Source organism: Helianthus annuus, chromosome 7, assembly GCF_002127325.2.
Source record: "Helianthus annuus cultivar XRQ/B chromosome 7, HanXRQr2.0-SUNRISE, whole genome shotgun sequence".
NCBI lineage: Eukaryota > Viridiplantae > Streptophyta > Magnoliopsida > Asterales > Asteraceae > Helianthus > Helianthus annuus.
Window position 1 is genome coordinate 113,718,440 of NC_035439.2, and position 18,419 is coordinate 113,736,858.

Sequence of the window (18,419 nt, forward strand, 5' to 3'; positions counted from 1 at the left end):
TTTGAGATGGCCCTTGTAATGAGCCCAACGAAGGTGGGCTTCTATCTGCTCTGTTTCTTTTACCCAGATGGTTTGCTGGAGTTGGGCCTTCATTACCACCCCTATGGTTGGGCAGCTCATTTACCACATTAGGCCCACATTCCTTTTCCACATTATTCCAGCCTTCAATAGATACTGATCCGACAGGCCCACCATCCATAGGCCCATTAGGCACATGACTGTTTGACTTTGGAATAAACAAATTACCTGTATCCACCTCGAAATTATTCACGTGCGCTGAAAAATCTCCCTCCCCATGCAAATTTAGGTTTCCCATGTTGGAATTAATGACTTGAGCCATTTGAGGAATCGGGGACCCTTCACCTTCCTGAACCTGTTCGTTAGCCGCCGAAGGAGCTGAACCATCGCCGGACTGTCCTACCACTTCCTCCCCCGCCACCGAATCCATTCCGGCAACCGGTCCCACCGTATCATTCTGTACAGAAGGTCTGATCTCGCCCTCCTCCATGACCTCCATGTCAGATCGGTCATCTTCGGACTCCGATTCCGTATCAGACGACGAGACTGACTCAGAGTCACTGCTATCACTCATCTGATCATCTACCTCTTTTTTCACACTCAAACCAACATATTCCGAAGCCCAAGCAACCACAGTTTTTTCCTTCCACTTGATAACAACAGCTTCGTCAATTCTAGAGACCTGGTTTGTCAACACCACAAGAGAACCGTCCGAGTTGTCCTCATTTTGCCAGGAAAAGGATGACGGTTGAATTATGGATCCAAATAATCCACCGATATTGTCGTACAGATTATTATCCCGAATCACGAATGGTACTCCAGAAATGTTGATCTTTGCTAGCCTACTAAATGGGATATCCTCACCGTTCCATAGATAGAACTTTGAGAATATGTTATGAAAGAATACTGAGTGTACCTCCAAACCCCTTGTCGCCGACTGTTTATCACTGAAGGTTAACATATAAGTCATTCCACCAACAAATGACAAACCCACTTCAGACAGACCCGACTCATCCAATATCATTCTGACCCTCTTAATAGACATGATCACTTTAGTACACCCAATAATAGATCTTCCCATGCAGTGGATAGGATATAAAGATCCTTTGCCTTCCACAGAGACCACTTTTGCCCCATTCCCATGTCCACCCTTTACATTTCTTACCAGATCAGCATATGTCCGCCCTTCTTGAACAAACGATGGACCAGTCTTACCAGATACATGCATCTGGTCCTCCGATCCTGACTGAACATTGCACTTTTCACCAGACAGTTGGGGGTTGGAGTCCTGATTATTAACTTTAGGTCTCCAAACGTTATTTCCTTGCATGACATCCGCATAATTAATCCTGTTATGGTCCTTGTCATACTTGGCTAGGGAGACTGAAACTTTCATATCAAACATCTTAATCGAATTGAGTTTTACCAGGAACTCTTTCATATCTTCTATCCCCACAAATCTGACAAACCCAAAACATCGACCCCTAGAATCCCGCTTTCGGGCCACGTACGCATCAGAGATGAAACCGAATGGTTGAAAAGATTTCCATAGAACGTTCCTTGTAACCCGATCTGAGATATTCTGCACCAGGAAGGACCATTCTATACCATTTCCTTTGCTCTTCCGATTTTTCCGGTATTGCACGTTTGACCACGGACCACCATTATCATTCTCTCCCCCCCAATCATTCCGGTAAGCCATTAAAGAAACCACAAGAAACCAAAGCAGCGAATGAATGCCCCAGGAACCCAGATAGGGAGCACGGTTAGATCAAGATGGTCGCAAAGAACCGATCGATTAAACCCCACCCACTAAACAGGCTCAAGAAGCCATCGTCGAGCCAACTTTACGAATTCCGGGCGGCGGGAAGATGAGAGAGAGAGATTTTGTTATGCTCTTTAATAAACTTTATTAAACAACGTTTTACAAAAATAAAAAGTTATGCTCTTTAATAAACTTTATTATATTTTCCTAAATCTGACACAATTTTTTCGCAATAGGAGTTCAAGATATGTATTATTTTTCATGATGTAGATATGCTACATTAGTTTTTATGACGGTAACATGGATGGTTCATGATAGCTTTTATGGTCCTCTTCGATTTAAAATTAAGTATATTGTTTTAATAACGGCATATATCAGTTCGATAATCTGACCGTAATAAGAAGGTATGTAGGCTCGTGCAAAAATGTGTATGAGACTGTCATCAGTAGCCGACCTAGGACCTGGTAAATACGAGATACATCGAGGGAAAATTAAAAAGTAGGGACAGATTAATTATGTGATTCTACGTGCTAGTGGCTGTGAATTCGTGTTGATTTGGTAAAACTTTTTAATAAAGCCGTATGGGTAAGTCTATATAGTCACACATACACAAGCGAGTTGTGTGAATGAGTTTATGTTGATAAACTTATACGAATTGGTTTTGTATAAGTGAGTCTATGTGACTTCACATGGTTTATTTAGGGGTGTAAACGAGCCGGGCCGAGCCCGAACTCGCCTGGGCTCGAGCTCGACTCGTCATGTTTTTCTGAAGCTCGAGCTCAAGCTCGGCTCGCGAGTAAAACCTAAAGCTCGAGCTCGGCTCGCGAGTAAAACCTAAAGCTCGACTCGACTCGACTCGGCTCGAGCTATTTTGAGAACAACCTCAAACGAGCTAAAAGCTCGGTTGAGCTCGTTTCAATATCGGTTAAACGAGCCAAAGTTCGGCTCGCCAATGTTATCATCATTATTATTATATTATATATAAAAAAATAAATTTTGTTTGGGCACGTTTAGGCTCGCGAGCCTAAACGAGCTTTGTATTTCAGGCTCGAGCTCTGGCTCGTTCGAGCTTTTAACTGAGCTGATAACGCGTAGCTTTCGTGCCTCTAGGCTTGTTTACACCCATTATTACTAATGGATAAGCAAAGTGAAAGAATCTTTTCAAGTTGATAGGTAAAAGAATGGAAGTAACATTTTCCAAGAATTTACAAGTACTTGTAGCATTGTTTTAAGGGATGTGTTTAGGGTTTGGGTAGAGTTGTTGCTTGGGATGAGATACATGTTCGCATGGTGGTTAAAGTTGAAGAGATTAATCTTGAATTTAGGAGATAAATATCAAGACGGGTTATAGATAATTATGATAAATTATTTATTGTGTCTTGTATGTTTAAATTAGAGATAATTGTTAGTTTTATTAGATAGGTTTGTCTAGTTGGTTAGGACTAGAACAAGTTTAGTATAAATAAAGAGTTAAGATTATTGTAATTGGTGTGCTTTCATTGATTAATACTAAAAAGATTTTCAATCCGGTGTTTGTGTGTTCGATTAAGGGCCTGATTTCCAACAAAAGACCACTAAAGTTGAAGAGTTGATTTAGGTTCATGTAAATAGCTAAATGGTTTGGGTCTACTATGTGTGACAGGAACGAAAGTCCACTGCGTGAAGGGAAGGGTCAAGCACAACCATCACACTTTCCATATATAGTCAACACAAAGGTTTGGGAGCGTTGTTTTCATTATAAGCGGGAACTTTGACTTTATAACGATTTCGTTCGTAGAAATGTATAATGTGATAAGGTGGTTAAATGACGGTTGTCGTTATGTGACATGTTACTTGATTCGTAAATTGTGGTGTCTTATCATGACATATTGACATGTCCGGTGAGAGGATTGGTATTTATTGGTGATAATTCAATAAATCCTAGTCGTGTGAAATTGAAACCTTTCTTTTGTTATGATAAACTAATATGTTGAAAGCTTTGTTGAACTATAGACTCACCATCGAGCGACATATGTAAACTCAATAAAATTATGAGAATTTGTAAAGTGTTTCCTTATGTGTGATATGTAAACTCAATAAGTCAGTCATTGGTTTGGGGGTGTGACTATGTAGCCAAAACATGTGAGTCGTATCACATCATGTACAGTGTCCTTGATATCTTAAATCTTAGTTGCATACAATCTTTGATCAGATGAACAACAATTTAAGATTTGTAAAAGGTCATAGGAGGATCTTCAAGTCTAAAATGATATACTACAGTTGAAACAATCGATAGAAATGTATGGTCAAAAGTTGAAAGATTTATGAGATGAGCTGGACGCCTTAAAGGTGTCATATGGATGTATTTAAAAATGGAAAATTGTGAAAGAGACCGATTCAGTTAACACCACCACTACCTGCAGTCTCTTAAGGCCTACAACATGCTAAGGTAAGAAAAGCACACCACTGAAACAATTACACTATATGCAACCGCCAATAATCCAGTATCATCAACACTAACCCGCACAGATACAGTACAAGTCCATCAGCAAGAAGGAACAAACACTCTTATATAAAGGGAAAAAAGGGGAGGACGTTGTATGCTACAAATTCTTGGTTATCCATCAACTACACGACAAGTACATTACACTATCTCAAAGGATGAACCAGTGCAATTAACATGATGATTAGAAATTATTAAGTCACATGATCCAGTTCTCAGGCTGGGTGGTGTGGGATTAAAGCAACCGTTTGATCCAACTTATTATTCAGATAAGAAAAAGCAACCCTTTGATCCCACTTTTATTCTCGCGCTCTTTCCATTTTAACTTCAATCAAAAACTCCAGTAATGTTTTGAAGCTTGGTGGTCAGATATTTTTGGTTTTGTACAATGTCATGGGTATTAGGAACACAACATTTGCTTTTGCCAATCATTCATACGGGTAGTAGATACAAAAAAATGATTCAACGAGCACAAATCATCTCTGTCACTGCTTACTAATTGCTTTTTTATATCTTTTTTAGTTTCAGTATGTTGTAGTTCTTTTATAAAATGCAAAGCAAAGTTTATAATCAAAACCTCAAAGGGAGAGCAATAACTCATTACATGTATCCTAAGGGAGAGACTTGATCAGGTCACAAAAGCAACATCTAATAGCACCAAAGAAGATAAATAAGCTAAACTAATTAATTGCCAGCAGTATCAGACGGACCTGCAATCCATTCGATGCTCCTCCTCATGATCAAACCATCTTCTCACCTTGCTGCCTGCCATGAATACAACTCCCTCAAAAGCTTTAGCATACCATTTATTTAGTCCAGCCTGTCATTTACAAAACCGAAATCAGATAGATAGATACATTTAAGCATTTTGGATAATAAACGTGTTCAATATCTTCCTCTTCATTGTTGCATAATGTGCGCCCACTCGAAGGAAGATCAATGCCTCCATGTAACTAAAGTTGCTATCCAACCAACAATCTCCTATCAATTATAGTTTGAAAGATACCTTAAAATCAAGATTCCATCTCCAATGATCTCGAGAACCCTGCGACACATGAACTTCATCAACAACAGTTAGCCCAATTCCATCTTCAAATGTAATAGATGCATTCATGACAACACAATATCTTTAACATTAATTAAATGATATATATATTTTACATACATAATTTTGTATTCTTTTAAGATAAAACAACCATACAACATATTTAAAAAACAAGGGATAATTTCATTTCATATATAAACTTATAAACTTTCAATCGACCAGTTCCCCCAATCTCCCATCCTTTATTATTGCAGACCGTAACATCATTAACAACAAATCAACGGGCTGATATCATCTCATATCTTCTCCAATTTCACACCCTTCACCACCGGATTCTCTTTCGCAATCGCCTCCTTCCCCATGCTCTTATAATCAAAGCTACAACCATGCTTCTCCGGGTACCTGTGGGTCCCACAAAACGTTGTCCCACACCTGCACGTAAACCCCGTGAGCCCCACACGCCTCCTGCACGACCCGCACCTGTTCTTCAGCTGCGGTTTCACAACCACAGGCACAGAAACAACCACAGATGAATCGGTTGAAACCGAATCAAGCGATGAAACAGTGGCAGCGCTTGAAGATGATGATGATGATGATAATGTTTCTGGTTGGTATAGGCTTTTCTCAACGGCGATTTTGGCCGTTGAGATTTGTTGTTCCTTTGTGTAATGCTCTTTGTAGCATTTGGAACAGAGGTTGAGGGTTGTAGGGCTACCGAAAAAGCCGCAGTTGTTGGCACAGGGTGTGTGATTGTGAGTGTTTGCTTCTTCCCAATTATGTTCTTCAGCCATATTACTTTTTTCGCCTCGTGAGCGACCGATTGAGGTTCAGATCAATCGCTCGAGACTGGAAGAATCTATGAATGATTTGAGTTTGAGTTAGCTGTTGTTGAAATTGAAAGAAAGAAAAAGCATATGTTAAGAAATAAATGGAAAGAATTACGTACGTTGAGTTGCAATCAGAATATTATGGAATGATTGAATTGAGGGAAGGTGGGGAAGGTGGGAGAATGGGGACGGAAATATACAAGGTGGAGGAATGAAGGTAAGGTGTTTGTTGAAATGTCTAAAAAAGGGGGAGGAAATATGGAATAAACGGTGCTCAGGGTGTTGGAATACGTGGTAATAGGAAGACTCCAAAAGGTAGGTCTAAGTTATTGTTTATGGGGGTGTTTGGGATTCCTTTTTAACCTATAACTTATCAAAAGTCCTTCTCAAAAGTGAGAAGTTAGAATTTCTAACTTCTCAACTTCTCCTTTCTTTTAAGCTTTTAAGGCATAAAAGGACTTTTCCAAAGGCATAAAAGGACTTTTCCAAAAAAGTGTTTGGTATTCCTTCTAACTTTTTAGAAGTTAATAAGTCAAAAAGCCTCCAAAAGTCCTTTTTAAAAGGAATCCCAAACATGCACTATGTTTGTCTTGAAAAATATTATTTTAATTTTAATAAAAAAAAAAGTAATGATTTGTTTATTATTTTAATTAAAAAAATGAGCAAATGGTATTGATTTTAATGTGTAAGCTCATTTGGTAGGGCCCCAGTAGGAGATTTGATGTATATATCTAGGTTTTTTTGACATAGAGATTCTTGTGTGTTGTTAAAAAGAGTAAATTACAAATTTTGTTATTTATATTTCTATCAAATTACAGGAGATGTCTTTTACATTTAAATTGACGAGTTTTTTCCTTAACGTTTCAAAATCATGCACGTTATATCCTTTAGCCCTAACTCAGTCATGTATCGATCTAAATGTGTTTGGTACATAAATGTTCAACTGGTGCTTGGGGTGTCAAATACATTATGAAGCCAACAAGTTTCAGCTATAACATTAGCCATCCAAGCTAATTAACTTTCACCTAGGACGACACAACATCCAAATGTGGATCTTTGAATTGTTGAGCACAAAATATGTGGCAAGTTATGTTATGTGGTGGATATTTGAAGCCTAAAGTTTATGGCCGTGTAATTTAGCTGACATAATAATATATTTATTAGGTTCTTTTTATAAAGCTATTGAGCCTGCAATCTCTTTTCGATCTCCATGGAGGGGCGGATCTAGGCTACTTTTGTGGGTTTTCAGGAACCCATTTGGTTTAGAAAAAATTGGAAAAATTAGTGAGAACCTCGTATAATTTGAAAAAAAAAAATAGTGATAATTTATCAAAAGAAACCCAGTGAAAAAAATTTTTAGATCCGCCACTACATGGATGGACTTTGGTTTAAACTTTAAAGTCATGCGTGATCGTCACATACCACTCCAAAACATATTTATGAGAAACGACAAATTTGTCCAAACGTTATTCATCAAAACATTTAAAATTGTAGAATATACCCAAAAGTTTGTAAAGCAATAAACTTTATTTTTCTATTTGTAAAGCAATAAAGACAAAACTTTACTTCTATATTAAATTATACAGACTGCAAGTGCAGACACTTTACTTTTGATACGAGGCCCTACAACTCTACAAGTGGTTTATACTTCATAGTATTTGGCCTTTATTATCTTTGTTTCTATATTAGAGATAATAGCTGTCTGCCAAAAAAAAATGTATGATGAGAAGAAGAAATTACTACCTTAACACATGTTTTAAACTGAATCAGCTAGCTGTAAATAAATTGATCACATCTACCGGCGTTTAATTTATAGGAAGAGTAAACTTCCGTTTTGCTCCATGTGGTTTGGTCGTTGTAACGGTTTTGCGCCAATCCTTTAAAAATAGTCATTTTACTCCTTGATCTATGTAACCTATGCTCATTTTGCTCCCCGCCTCAAACAACGTCCATTTCCACCGTTAAAACCTGGTCATGTGCCCCTCACATGAGGGTATTTTGGTAATTTTGTGTATAAAATAAAGTGTATTTTGGTAATTTTGTGTGGAAAGATATTTATATATTTATATAACACATACACACACTCTCTCTCTACTCCCTCTCTAACTTCTCAGCCACCACCATCAACCTGCCGACCACCAGCTACCACCACCACCACCGCACCGCACCTTCTAACACCACCTGTGCACCTTCCATCACCATCACCATTGCACTTCCACCACCATTACACCTCCACCGCAAACCTGTCCACCACCGCACCTTACCCCCACCATACCACCACCATCTTCAAACGATTGTACAGTGCTGAGCAGAAACTCCCACCCACAATAATCTCTGATTCGAGTCATGAACCTGTGACTTATACAGAACAGGTGAAGCTCACACTCTTGTCTTAGCAACCGATGATGACATCCAAAGGAGAATAGGAGAAACACCATAAACCAAAGAAAAAACTCTGTAACCATTCTCACACAAATCACATCTTGTTTCCATCGATTTGAAGATGAAACAACTTCAACAAGATTCCTCAAAATACCCAAATTTCAAGAACTAAAGATAATTTATTTAAGTAAATTTTGAGAGAAATTATGTGAGTTTTCATTCTGTGTTGATAGCTTTTCATCTTGTAAAACATTATGTTGAAGTCGTTCGAGCGAGCCAAGCCTTGATCTGGATGGTATTCCCGTAGTTGTTGGGTTTTGGTAGTGGTTATTAATGTGCAGACTTGAGTTTTGATCTAACATTTTGCTGTTTTCTTATGAAGTTGTGTTCATTTGAGGTTATTATTTGTTTTAGAGTAAACTTCCATTAGCAGCATCTTCCATAAAAGTTGGCTCAGATGAGATCTCAGGGGTTTTTGCACAATCCCCCCCCCCCCCCTCTCCACGGATCCTTCTGGCTTCAGCATCGTAAGCCCTGGCAGCTTCTTCAGCGGTATTGAAGGTCCCGAGCCAAACACGGTGGCGGTGGTGGTAATTGCCAGTAATCTAGAAGGGAAAGCCGAAAGCGGTGGTGGTAGCTGGTGGTCGGCAGGTTGATGGTGGTGGCTGGTGGGACTGAGAAGTTAGAGAGGGAGTAGAGAGAGAGGAGAGGAGAGAGAGAGTGTATGTGTTATATAAATATATAAATATCTTTCCACACAAAATTACCAAAATACCCTCATGTGAGGGCACATGACCAGGCTTTAACGGTGGAAATGGACGTCGTTTGAGGCGGGGAGCAAAATGATGATAGGTTACATAGATCAGGGAGTAAAATGGCTATTTTTAAAGGATTGGGGCAAAACCGATAAAACGACCAAACCACAGGGAGCAAAACGGAAGTTTACTCTTATAGGAAAATAGAATCTGTCAAAACTCAAGGAATTGGTCGTGGTGGCTGCAGCATCGATGGTAGTGGTGGATTCTAATTCTCTAACCAGAGGTTATCGTTTTGATTCTAATTCCAAAACGTATTATGCGAATCAAACAAGTATGGATCTCATATTTCAATTCCATTGAACTCTAGCGAACCAAACACTCTCCAAGGGTTCTAAATCAGGCACAATTCTAAGTTTCAAACACAAATAAGATATAAACCGGACCTCATGCTTCATGATCAAAAGCTTATGCAAGGCAAAAAGAATGAAAACAACTTCATAGTCCCCAGGTCCAATAGAAAACATATCCTATATGTGTGCAATTATTGGAAGCTGATCAACTGATAACACACACTGGTCGCAAAATCATTTTTAAATAACTCGATACTATATGTCCTCTTTTGATCAACAAAGAAATACAGTTACCTTAGTCCAGTTGGCTCGAGGATCTCCATTATCATCTTCATTCTTCATCTTCAATATCAAACTCCTGCTCCACAGCTTTAACCTGCAAAGCAAGTAAATTCAATAACCCAAGTGGCAATTACAGCTTGTTTCCTTGTGAATATGTCGATCCAGGCTAAACCAACAAATTTTAGCCAAAATCAAACGGGTAGAACGGTTCAAATGCTAAACAAGAAAACGAGCAACAGAACTGAATGAGTGTTACCTCTGGCACATAATGCATCAACATATTCTCGATGCCTGATTTCAGAGTGACAGATGAGCTAGGACACCCGCTACATGCTCCTTGCATTTTTAGCTTCACAACTCCAGATTCTCTGCCAATAAACACATGACAAATTTAGATGGATAATATCCTATATGTTTATTTGTATATAATAACAAGACAGATAAAGAAGCATACGGGTCAAATCCAATGTACTCAATATCCCCACCATCATCCTGTACAGCAGGTCGTATACGAGTTTCCAGCAATTCTTTAATCATTGCAACAGTTTCGGAGTCATCCTGCAACAGATGCCACACACCAGGAAACATCATGACAGAGAATAAAAGGATAAAAAAGAAAGGAAGTAAAATATACTTCGTGAATAGCTGTGTCCGTAGAAGCAGAAGTAGCAGAGTCCAGAAACAGCGGCTTCCCTGATGAGTAAAACTCCATAATTGCTGCAAATATTTCAGGTTTTAGAAGATCCCAAGAAACGTCTTCTGACTTTGTTACGGTTACAAAATCTGAACCGAAGAACACGCGAGTAATTCCTGCACTAACAACACAATATGTTATGTTAGTTCGATGATCTAGACGTAAATTAACATGAGATAAGCTCACCGTCGACTTCGTAGAGGGTCTTTGCTAGTGGTGAACCCATAGCCGTACGAGCGTTTGGGAAGTCTGCACTCCCGACTTCCATCACGGGCTTCCCGGGATAAAACATTAAGGATAACGGGTTCGGAGTGGATTGTGTTTCGATAAACATGGTCCTCCTCTGCCCTGTCCGAATTAAACGACTTTATTTAACATGATACGTAGATTCCATATCAATGAAACAGAAGATCATTATGTCCGTAACCTATATTAAGCGTCTAAAACCAATTATCCAGCATGTTTTACCATATACTGCTGCAGTCATCATTATGTTCCAAACCATTTTACACATTCATATGGAAAATAACTATTAACTATATTGTGTTCTTAGGATTTGTTACATGAATCTCAGCATCCAATCAGTAGACTTAGATTATATAGCCAGCCACTATTAGTTACATATAGAATATAGAACAATCATGTGAGCCAACTTCAAATAGGATTCATAACAAAGTAACAAACTATTGCCATTCATCAAAGCGTAAAAGGCAAAAACAGATAACAATTAACAAATATAAAATGTATTTTAATACAAAAAAATACAAAGATACATCACCTTTCATTTAGTAATAACACTGATTAAATCCTTAATACAAAAAATACAATGATTACGCCCCGCTTGCGGTATGCGCATATAATGCATATATGTGTGGGCCATCGGGGGGCAAAAGTGAAAGCATAGTTATCAAAGGCGCGAAGCGCACTCTAGGCGCATAGGCTCCGATTAGGGCCTAGGCGATAGGCGCAAAAAAAGCATGGGCCCGAGAAAAAAAAAAGCGCACTTAAATAAAAAAATTTAAAAGTTCATTAAGGGAATAAAGTACTCAAAACCAAAACAATAATGTTCATACTAGCACTTAAAAAGTCACAGATAACAAAATACTTAAAACCAAAATGCTCAAACTCGAAAAGAAAAGGTTCACTAAAGTAATGATGCGTAAAACTTGAAAGCCAAAAGAACTGAATAATCTTGATAACACGAACTGAATAATCTTGACTAAAAGTCTTTCGTGTGGTGTTGTAGGTTACAAATTGGTGTTTTACATTTTGAACGCGCAGGTTGGCGTCAACTCGTTAGATAGAAAACAAAAACACTACATTGCGTATGCAAAATCAGAACTAAATCAGAAATAATCAGCTGGTAAAGAATAGGAACAATATCAAATCAGAAATAAATACACTGCAGAATATGAGGACTTTACAAATTATAAAAATAATATCCCTATTTATCAGGAACATGTAGAATTAAATCAGAAATATACTAATCGAAGAATTCAAACTGAGATCCGGATTATTAGAGATATAATCGGCTGGAAATCTCCCTATAAATACTCCAGAACATCAGGAATTTATGAATTAAAAAAATGTTTATCAGCAATTCAGTATTAATTGTGCGCTAAAATTGCCTAGGAATCAGGAGCGCAATTAATGCGCATCGCTCAAAAAATTCGCCTAGGTGCCAAAAGCGTGCGCTTTTGATAACTTTGAGTGAAAGTGCACTAATTTTAACGTTATTTTACTAATTTCGTGAAAATAACGTTAAAAGCTAAGGACGGTTAATCATGCATCATGTGGTGGCGTTGATAGCTGAAAGACAAAAGGGTACATGCACTAATCAGTCTTTGTCCCGATTGTTGAGTGTTATGTGCCTTATGTCCAAGGCTTGATGCAAAACTACTATCGAGCCAGGGGTCTCACTGGAAGCAGCCTCTCTATTCCTACGGGGTAGAGGTAAGGTTGTCTACATCTTACCCTCCTCATACCCTACCTTTGCTTTTCTATTGGTGGGATTTACTGAGTATGATGATGATGATGATGACTGATTAGATCCTTACTGAAGGAAAACCCCTAAAATCTAAGTTATCAGAAAAAGTTCATAATATCGTCATCAGCTTCTACTATTGTGAAAATCTAAGTAAGGTAAGACCGATCACCAACTTTACCTCTTCAACATATCCAATTTCTAGCAAATAACATTAGTCATAACTTGTAGGCCTCATAATAAAGAAACATTCGATTCATTCCCGTTAATCATCCATCTCGAGACATCAAGTATGAAGTATGAACTATTGTTTCTTACCAATTACCATAGTTGTTAATGGCGAATAGCGACAAATAGTTATAAGGTACCTATATGCTATATAGTGAATAGCGATAAATAGCAGGCGCTATTACATCCATAGTGATACACTATAATTTTTTTTAAACTTTTTTTATATGTATATTATACCAAAAAAAACCCTGGCATATACAAAAACCTAAAATCCAGCTATTTTATAGCTATATTAATCGCTATTTATATTAAAAAAATAACTGAAATCCTACTATTTACGGCTACATCCCCTGTAGCGACCTTAGACCTATACGCTAGCGAGCACTATTGACAACTATGTTTCTAACACATCAAATCCAATATAAAGTTTTCGTTTTCAGTAAATATAAGCAATCTAATAGTAATTTACAGCAGCACCCAATGATATAAATCTTGTTAATTTTTTTACTGCTGGATTGGGGCTGATTTTTCTCATACTAACCAAATAAGAACACTGATAGATAAGAGCACAACAGAATGAACAATATCCTAAAAATCAGCTTTAATATTACTAGTACAGAAAAACATTTCGTATTTTCTTTCATGTGAATATTTGTAAACTGAAACCAAACTAACCTAAAAAATTGCATAATCCAGATGACGCGTACGAAGAAGAAACAACAGATGTAGAAGCTGGAGAAGTGAAACGAGAGATAACATTATTCGAATATGAAACGGATAATAGACGGCGTGAAGCACCGTTGTGGATGTAGGGTTCCGATCTCCGGCGAAGAAGATGCCCTGCTATCAACCTCCGTAAACCCCTCATCAACACCGCTGAATTCTTCGTCTTTACTTTTATCTTTTAAGAAAAAGAAAATTATTGTTGGTCGAGTGAATTTACAGAAGATGGTTTTCTTTCTACGCTGTTGTTTATGGAAGGTTGAATGGTGTATTGCGACATTTTTTTTATCTAGCGATGATCTCAAAGGGGTGATTATAAAATAACTGAAACTAGAATTGAGACCCGTCGCAATGCAGCAGAGATTCTTTAGTTATAACTAAGTCGATTTAGGACCCACACGTTATGTTAAACCTTTCAAACGGGAAAAAAATAGACGATGTTAAAACGTTCACCCACAAACGTACATTGCGTCGTGTTAACTCGCAAAATTTAGAACGAAACGTAAAAACGTTAAACCAAAGACGCACGTTGCGATGTGTTAAGTCACAAATTTAGAACCAAGCATAAAACGAAAAATTTGCGGAAAATGAAAACTATAAAGGACCAAAGTTGAAAGTAAAAAAAGTTGCGAGCATAGATTGCAAAAGATAAAAAGTTTTGGGTTAAAAGTAAAAAAACAAATAGTTTTGGGTTAAAAGTAATTTATGAAATACTTTTTGGTGAAAAGTAAAAAAAAATCAATTTTTTTGGAAAACCCCAAAGCCAAGGTCACGACAATCATATGCATAACAATTTTTTTAGGAAACCCCCAAAGCACACCCCGCGTTGCGGCGGAGCGTAAAACGGTGTCAAATAGTACTAATGTCATACAACCGTCATCGACCACCAACACTGACTCGACCTAGGATCTGCGTGTTGCGAAGAACCTGTCAAACATGAAAAAATAGAGGTAAAAACGTTGAACCACACATGCACGATGCGCCGTGTTAACTTGCAAAATTTGAAACAAAACATAAAAAAGTTGAACCACACTCGTACGTTGCGATGTATTGAGTCGGAAAAATTAGAACAATATGTAAAACGAAAATTTGCCAAAGATGAAAAGTATAAGTGACAAAAGTTGTGAAATTAAATTGCAAATAATGAAGAGTTTTGGGTTAAAGTTAAAAAAACAAATTATGTAAGGTTAAAATTGCAAAAGCTAAAAACCTTTGGGTTAAAAAGTAAAAGTCAAGTTTTTTTGAAAAACTCCCAAAGCACAAGGTACAAGTGGTTATGCATAAAAAACTTGCTTATTTTTACATGGAATAATAACAAAAAAAAGTGAAATAACCAAAGGATCGGTTATTTATATTTTTGATAACCGCATGTTGTGGTCCATTTATAGTTATTCTAATTTTCATAACCGAAAATGATCGAACCGAACTGAATGTTTTAGACATGACCGAATCCATATGACCATAGGCTTTTAAGTTATTGTTTAAGGGGGTGTTTGTTTTTTCAGAAAAAAGCTCTTCTGACTTGTCTGCGCCGCGCAGGCGTTTAGCTCTTCAGACTGTTTGTTTTTTAGAAGACATTTCATTAAAAAATGTCTTCAAACCTCTGCGCGTCCTTTTCCCCACGCAGGCATGGTCCAATGTCTTCCCACCTCTTCCAACCTCTTCCAACCCTCTCTCCACCCATCTCCTAATCTCAAAACACAGACCTTTGAAGCTTCTTACTTTCAAACACAAAGACGTCGGTGTCTTCTGACTTTGAACACCACATCGAACAACACCACATCTTCACGAAATCACTTTTAATTCATGATAAAGCTCTTACCTTTATGAATACCCACATGGACAAAACCCCAATTGTTGTTCAAAATCGGATCTTGGATGCATTAATTCAGGCTTTCTACATCAATGAGCAAGACCCAGAAAGGGGTTTATCAATCGTGCCACATTTCTTCAAAAAAGATGGTATTTTTCCTTCAAGTTTTACTTTTTGTACGTTGATTAGGGCTTTTTGTTTGAAGGGTGAGATGGATAGAGCAATGGAGGCTGTGGGGATGATGAGTGATGAGAAATTAAAGTACCCTTTTGATAGTTTTGTGTTAGTTGTGTTGTTCCTGGGTTTGTTAGTATTGGGAAGAATGAGCTTGTGATTTAGGTTGTGAGATTGAGAAGGGGTTTGGGAGAAGAGAAACGGAAAAAAGTTTGCAGATGTGGGGCAAAGAGGTGAGATAATCAAACAATCTTTTTATTACACTCTGCGGACATTTAGTCCACCTCTTCTCGTGCAGACGTTTGCAGATGTGGTCCGCATATTGCAGATCTTTTGCATCTGAAAAAACAAACACCAACTAAGTGTTTAACCATGACCCATTCCATATGTTTTTTGTGAAGTGTTTAAGGTGGTGTTTGTTTTTTAGAAAAAGTACTTCATAACCTCTTTTGTCTTCTCCACGCAGACGTAGGGGTCTGCAGCCTGTTTGTTTTTTGGAAGAGATTTCATTAAAAACCTCTTCCCCACCACTTCCTCGCGCATACATGTCCTAACATCTTCAGTCCTCTTCCAGAATCCTCCCTTTTTCAAAACACTCAAAACCCTAGCACCCATCTCCCCTCCAGTCGCACCTCACCTCCTCCGCCACCCCTCCAGCTCTGCCGCCCCTCCACTCCACCCGACACCCACCTCCGCCGCCCCTCCACTCCACCCGACACCTCCTCCGACGTTTTCTCCACCACTCAAAGGTTATATGCTGCATCATTGTTTAAAGAAAGGTATGTTCACAAGCCATTTTTTGCAGCCGACACCTCCTCCGACGTCTTCTCCACCTCTCTTCTCGTAACCCCCGCATCTGCTTCCTCCCTCAATTCCCCCCAAACCCCTGTTCAAAACCCTTATCAAATGTTCACAAACCAGTGATTCTGAACCACCAAAATGGGAGAAACTGTTGTCAAAAATATTATCTCAGCTAACAAGATCTTCAGGTCCATTGCAGGGGCAACTTCTAGCCCAATTTGCGAGTTCATATCTTCACCCACCATTTTCTTGCACTATGTTGATACCAGAATCAACTTGGTAACTTTTATAATTGTTTCTTGAAGTATCTTGTTTGGAAATTGTTGAGTTTTTTTTTTTTGCTAGGTTGAAAGGGTTTGGTTAAGGATTGAATTTTTATTGATTGAGTTGTATCTTTGATGAATTACAACACTTGTATGATAATAATCAATTAATTATGTCTTTGTGAAACTGATAATCGGTGACTTATCAATCAGTAAAGTGATAATAAAGAGGAGAAATCACTTTAGATTTAAGCTCTATTTGTTTGAGGCTTTTATATACGTGTAGAGTCAGTTATAAAACAAACAGTCTTCTTGTTGCACACTGCAGAGGTTTGGTCCACCTCTTCAGCTACAGATGTATGCAGATGTGGTCCGCAGACTGCAGACGTTTTACCTCTGAAAAAACAAACAACACCTAAGTCTTTTAATCATGACCCAACCTTGTTTAATTTAAAACTCTAGCCACTTTGTGTTCGTACGTATACTTCCACATAACACGTACCTACACATGTTACTTTTGTTTTTGGAATTAAGTATGTATGTTGTAGTGAAATATAATTGATAATTCTACAAGTTTTAATTGTGTATATTTATTTTTTACGCATGAATTTTGCATAACCAAAATATTTAAAGCCTAATTTTAGAAACGATAAAAAACAGACCTATAACCGCATTGGAACCACATTAACCGCAAATAACCAATTGTTCATTTATTCAAATTCATTCCATCTACACCTCTTGTTTTCTTTCATTTCATTCCCTCTCTTACCCTTCATCACCAACACTGCCACCACCATCGCCGCCCACCACCGCCGACCGACCACCACCCGCCACCGCCGACCACCACCACCACCACAACCAATGACCACCGCCACCCGCCGCCGCCACTGCCACCCATCGCTGCCACCGCTGACCTTCGCTATCGCTATATTCCGTCTTCGACTGCCGCAACCCTTCACCGTCGCCACTGACCAAATATGCCGCCATCCACCGCCACCACCCAACGTCAGTTTTATTCCTTCGTCTTTGTCTTTTTCTGCCTACCAAGCAAGACTATGGAATGGTATTGATCCATTTGTTTCCTTTGTCCATTCCATTACCTCTTCTATTCCATTCTCTCGTTCATACCATTACCCCATACCAAACAGACTGTTAGTTAATATGTTAAATAGAAGTAAACACACAATAATGACGCATGGTTGCAATATTACTCATGATCCATATATTACCACTCTAAGGGTAAAGGGTGTAGGGGTCATGGTTGAGACATGATTCACTACGTAGGAACATTAATGGAAGGCTACACCACCCCCTTGCCTAATCCACCATGGTTTGCATGGATTAAACCATGGCAACCATGATCATCCTTTCTATTTTTCAAGAAATCCTTTCCTTTTTCTTTAGACAAATATAAATTAAAATAGTAAAGAGGATAGTGGTTTGAGTCATAACTACACCCTTAGGAGAGTGGTTTTAGATTGTTGATTAGAGGTGGGTGATATGACACTGACATGAAGGGTCATGGTGGTCATGAGGGTCATGACCACACCCTATAGCCTAATGAGCTATATCATCGATGCACATGTAAACCTAGCGACGAAACGAACGATACTATTTTTCTCACATTAAAGACGACAAGACCTTTAACACAGATGGACTTCCAATTTCCAACCAACAAAATACTACAAGTCGTTTATGGCAACTAGGGGTGATTATTACTTAGTTATAACTGCGAAAACCAAACCGACTCTAAAGCTGAAAAAAAATCAAACCGAATAAAAATTTGGTTATTTGGTCCGGTCTGTATCCGTAACTGAATTTATATCC

At 38.3% G+C, this 18,419-nt stretch overlaps 2 protein-coding genes across 6 annotated transcripts; both read right to left on the bottom strand.

The window, feature by feature from the left end:
• Positions 1 to 4,726: 4,726 nt before the first annotated feature.
• LOC110868236 (nifU-like protein 4, mitochondrial) lies at positions 4,727 to 13,826 on the bottom strand. 4 transcript variants are annotated; one of them, XR_002552316.2, is made up of 8 exons: positions 13,494 to 13,826; positions 10,790 to 10,951; positions 10,544 to 10,719; positions 10,364 to 10,467; positions 10,166 to 10,277; positions 9,922 to 10,003; positions 5,272 to 5,324; positions 4,727 to 5,085 (listed from the first exon to the last, which is right to left on the bottom strand). XR_002552316.2 is itself a non-coding variant. In XM_035975198.1 (6 exons), exons 1-6 carry the CDS (start codon positions 13,684 to 13,686, stop codon positions 9,959 to 9,961), a joined length of 792 nt encoding a protein of 263 aa, XP_035831091.1. In that variant the 5' UTR covers positions 13,687 to 13,826; the 3' UTR covers positions 9,707 to 9,958. The 4 variants fall into 4 exon arrangements, 2 of the variants coding, with proteins under 2 accessions (XP_035831091.1, XP_021973046.1); XR_002552315.2 differs by having other exon boundaries at positions 4,751 to 5,085; positions 5,272 to 5,310; XM_035975198.1 differs by lacking the exons at positions 4,727 to 5,085; positions 5,272 to 5,324 and having other exon boundaries at positions 9,707 to 10,003.
• On the bottom strand, positions 5,375 to 6,437 carry LOC110868237 (zinc finger A20 and AN1 domain-containing stress-associated protein 5-like). Of its 2 annotated transcripts, none has more exons than XM_022117357.2 (2): positions 6,257 to 6,437; positions 5,375 to 6,156 (listed from the first exon to the last, which is right to left on the bottom strand). In XM_022117357.2, exon 2 carries the CDS (start codon positions 6,099 to 6,101, stop codon positions 5,607 to 5,609), a length of 495 nt encoding a protein of 164 aa, XP_021973049.1. In that variant the 5' UTR covers positions 6,102 to 6,156; positions 6,257 to 6,437; the 3' UTR covers positions 5,375 to 5,606. The 2 variants fall into 2 exon arrangements, with proteins under 2 accessions (XP_021973049.1, XP_021973048.1); XM_022117356.2 differs by having other exon boundaries at positions 5,375 to 6,166.
• Positions 13,827 to 18,419: the final 4,593 nt, after the last annotated feature.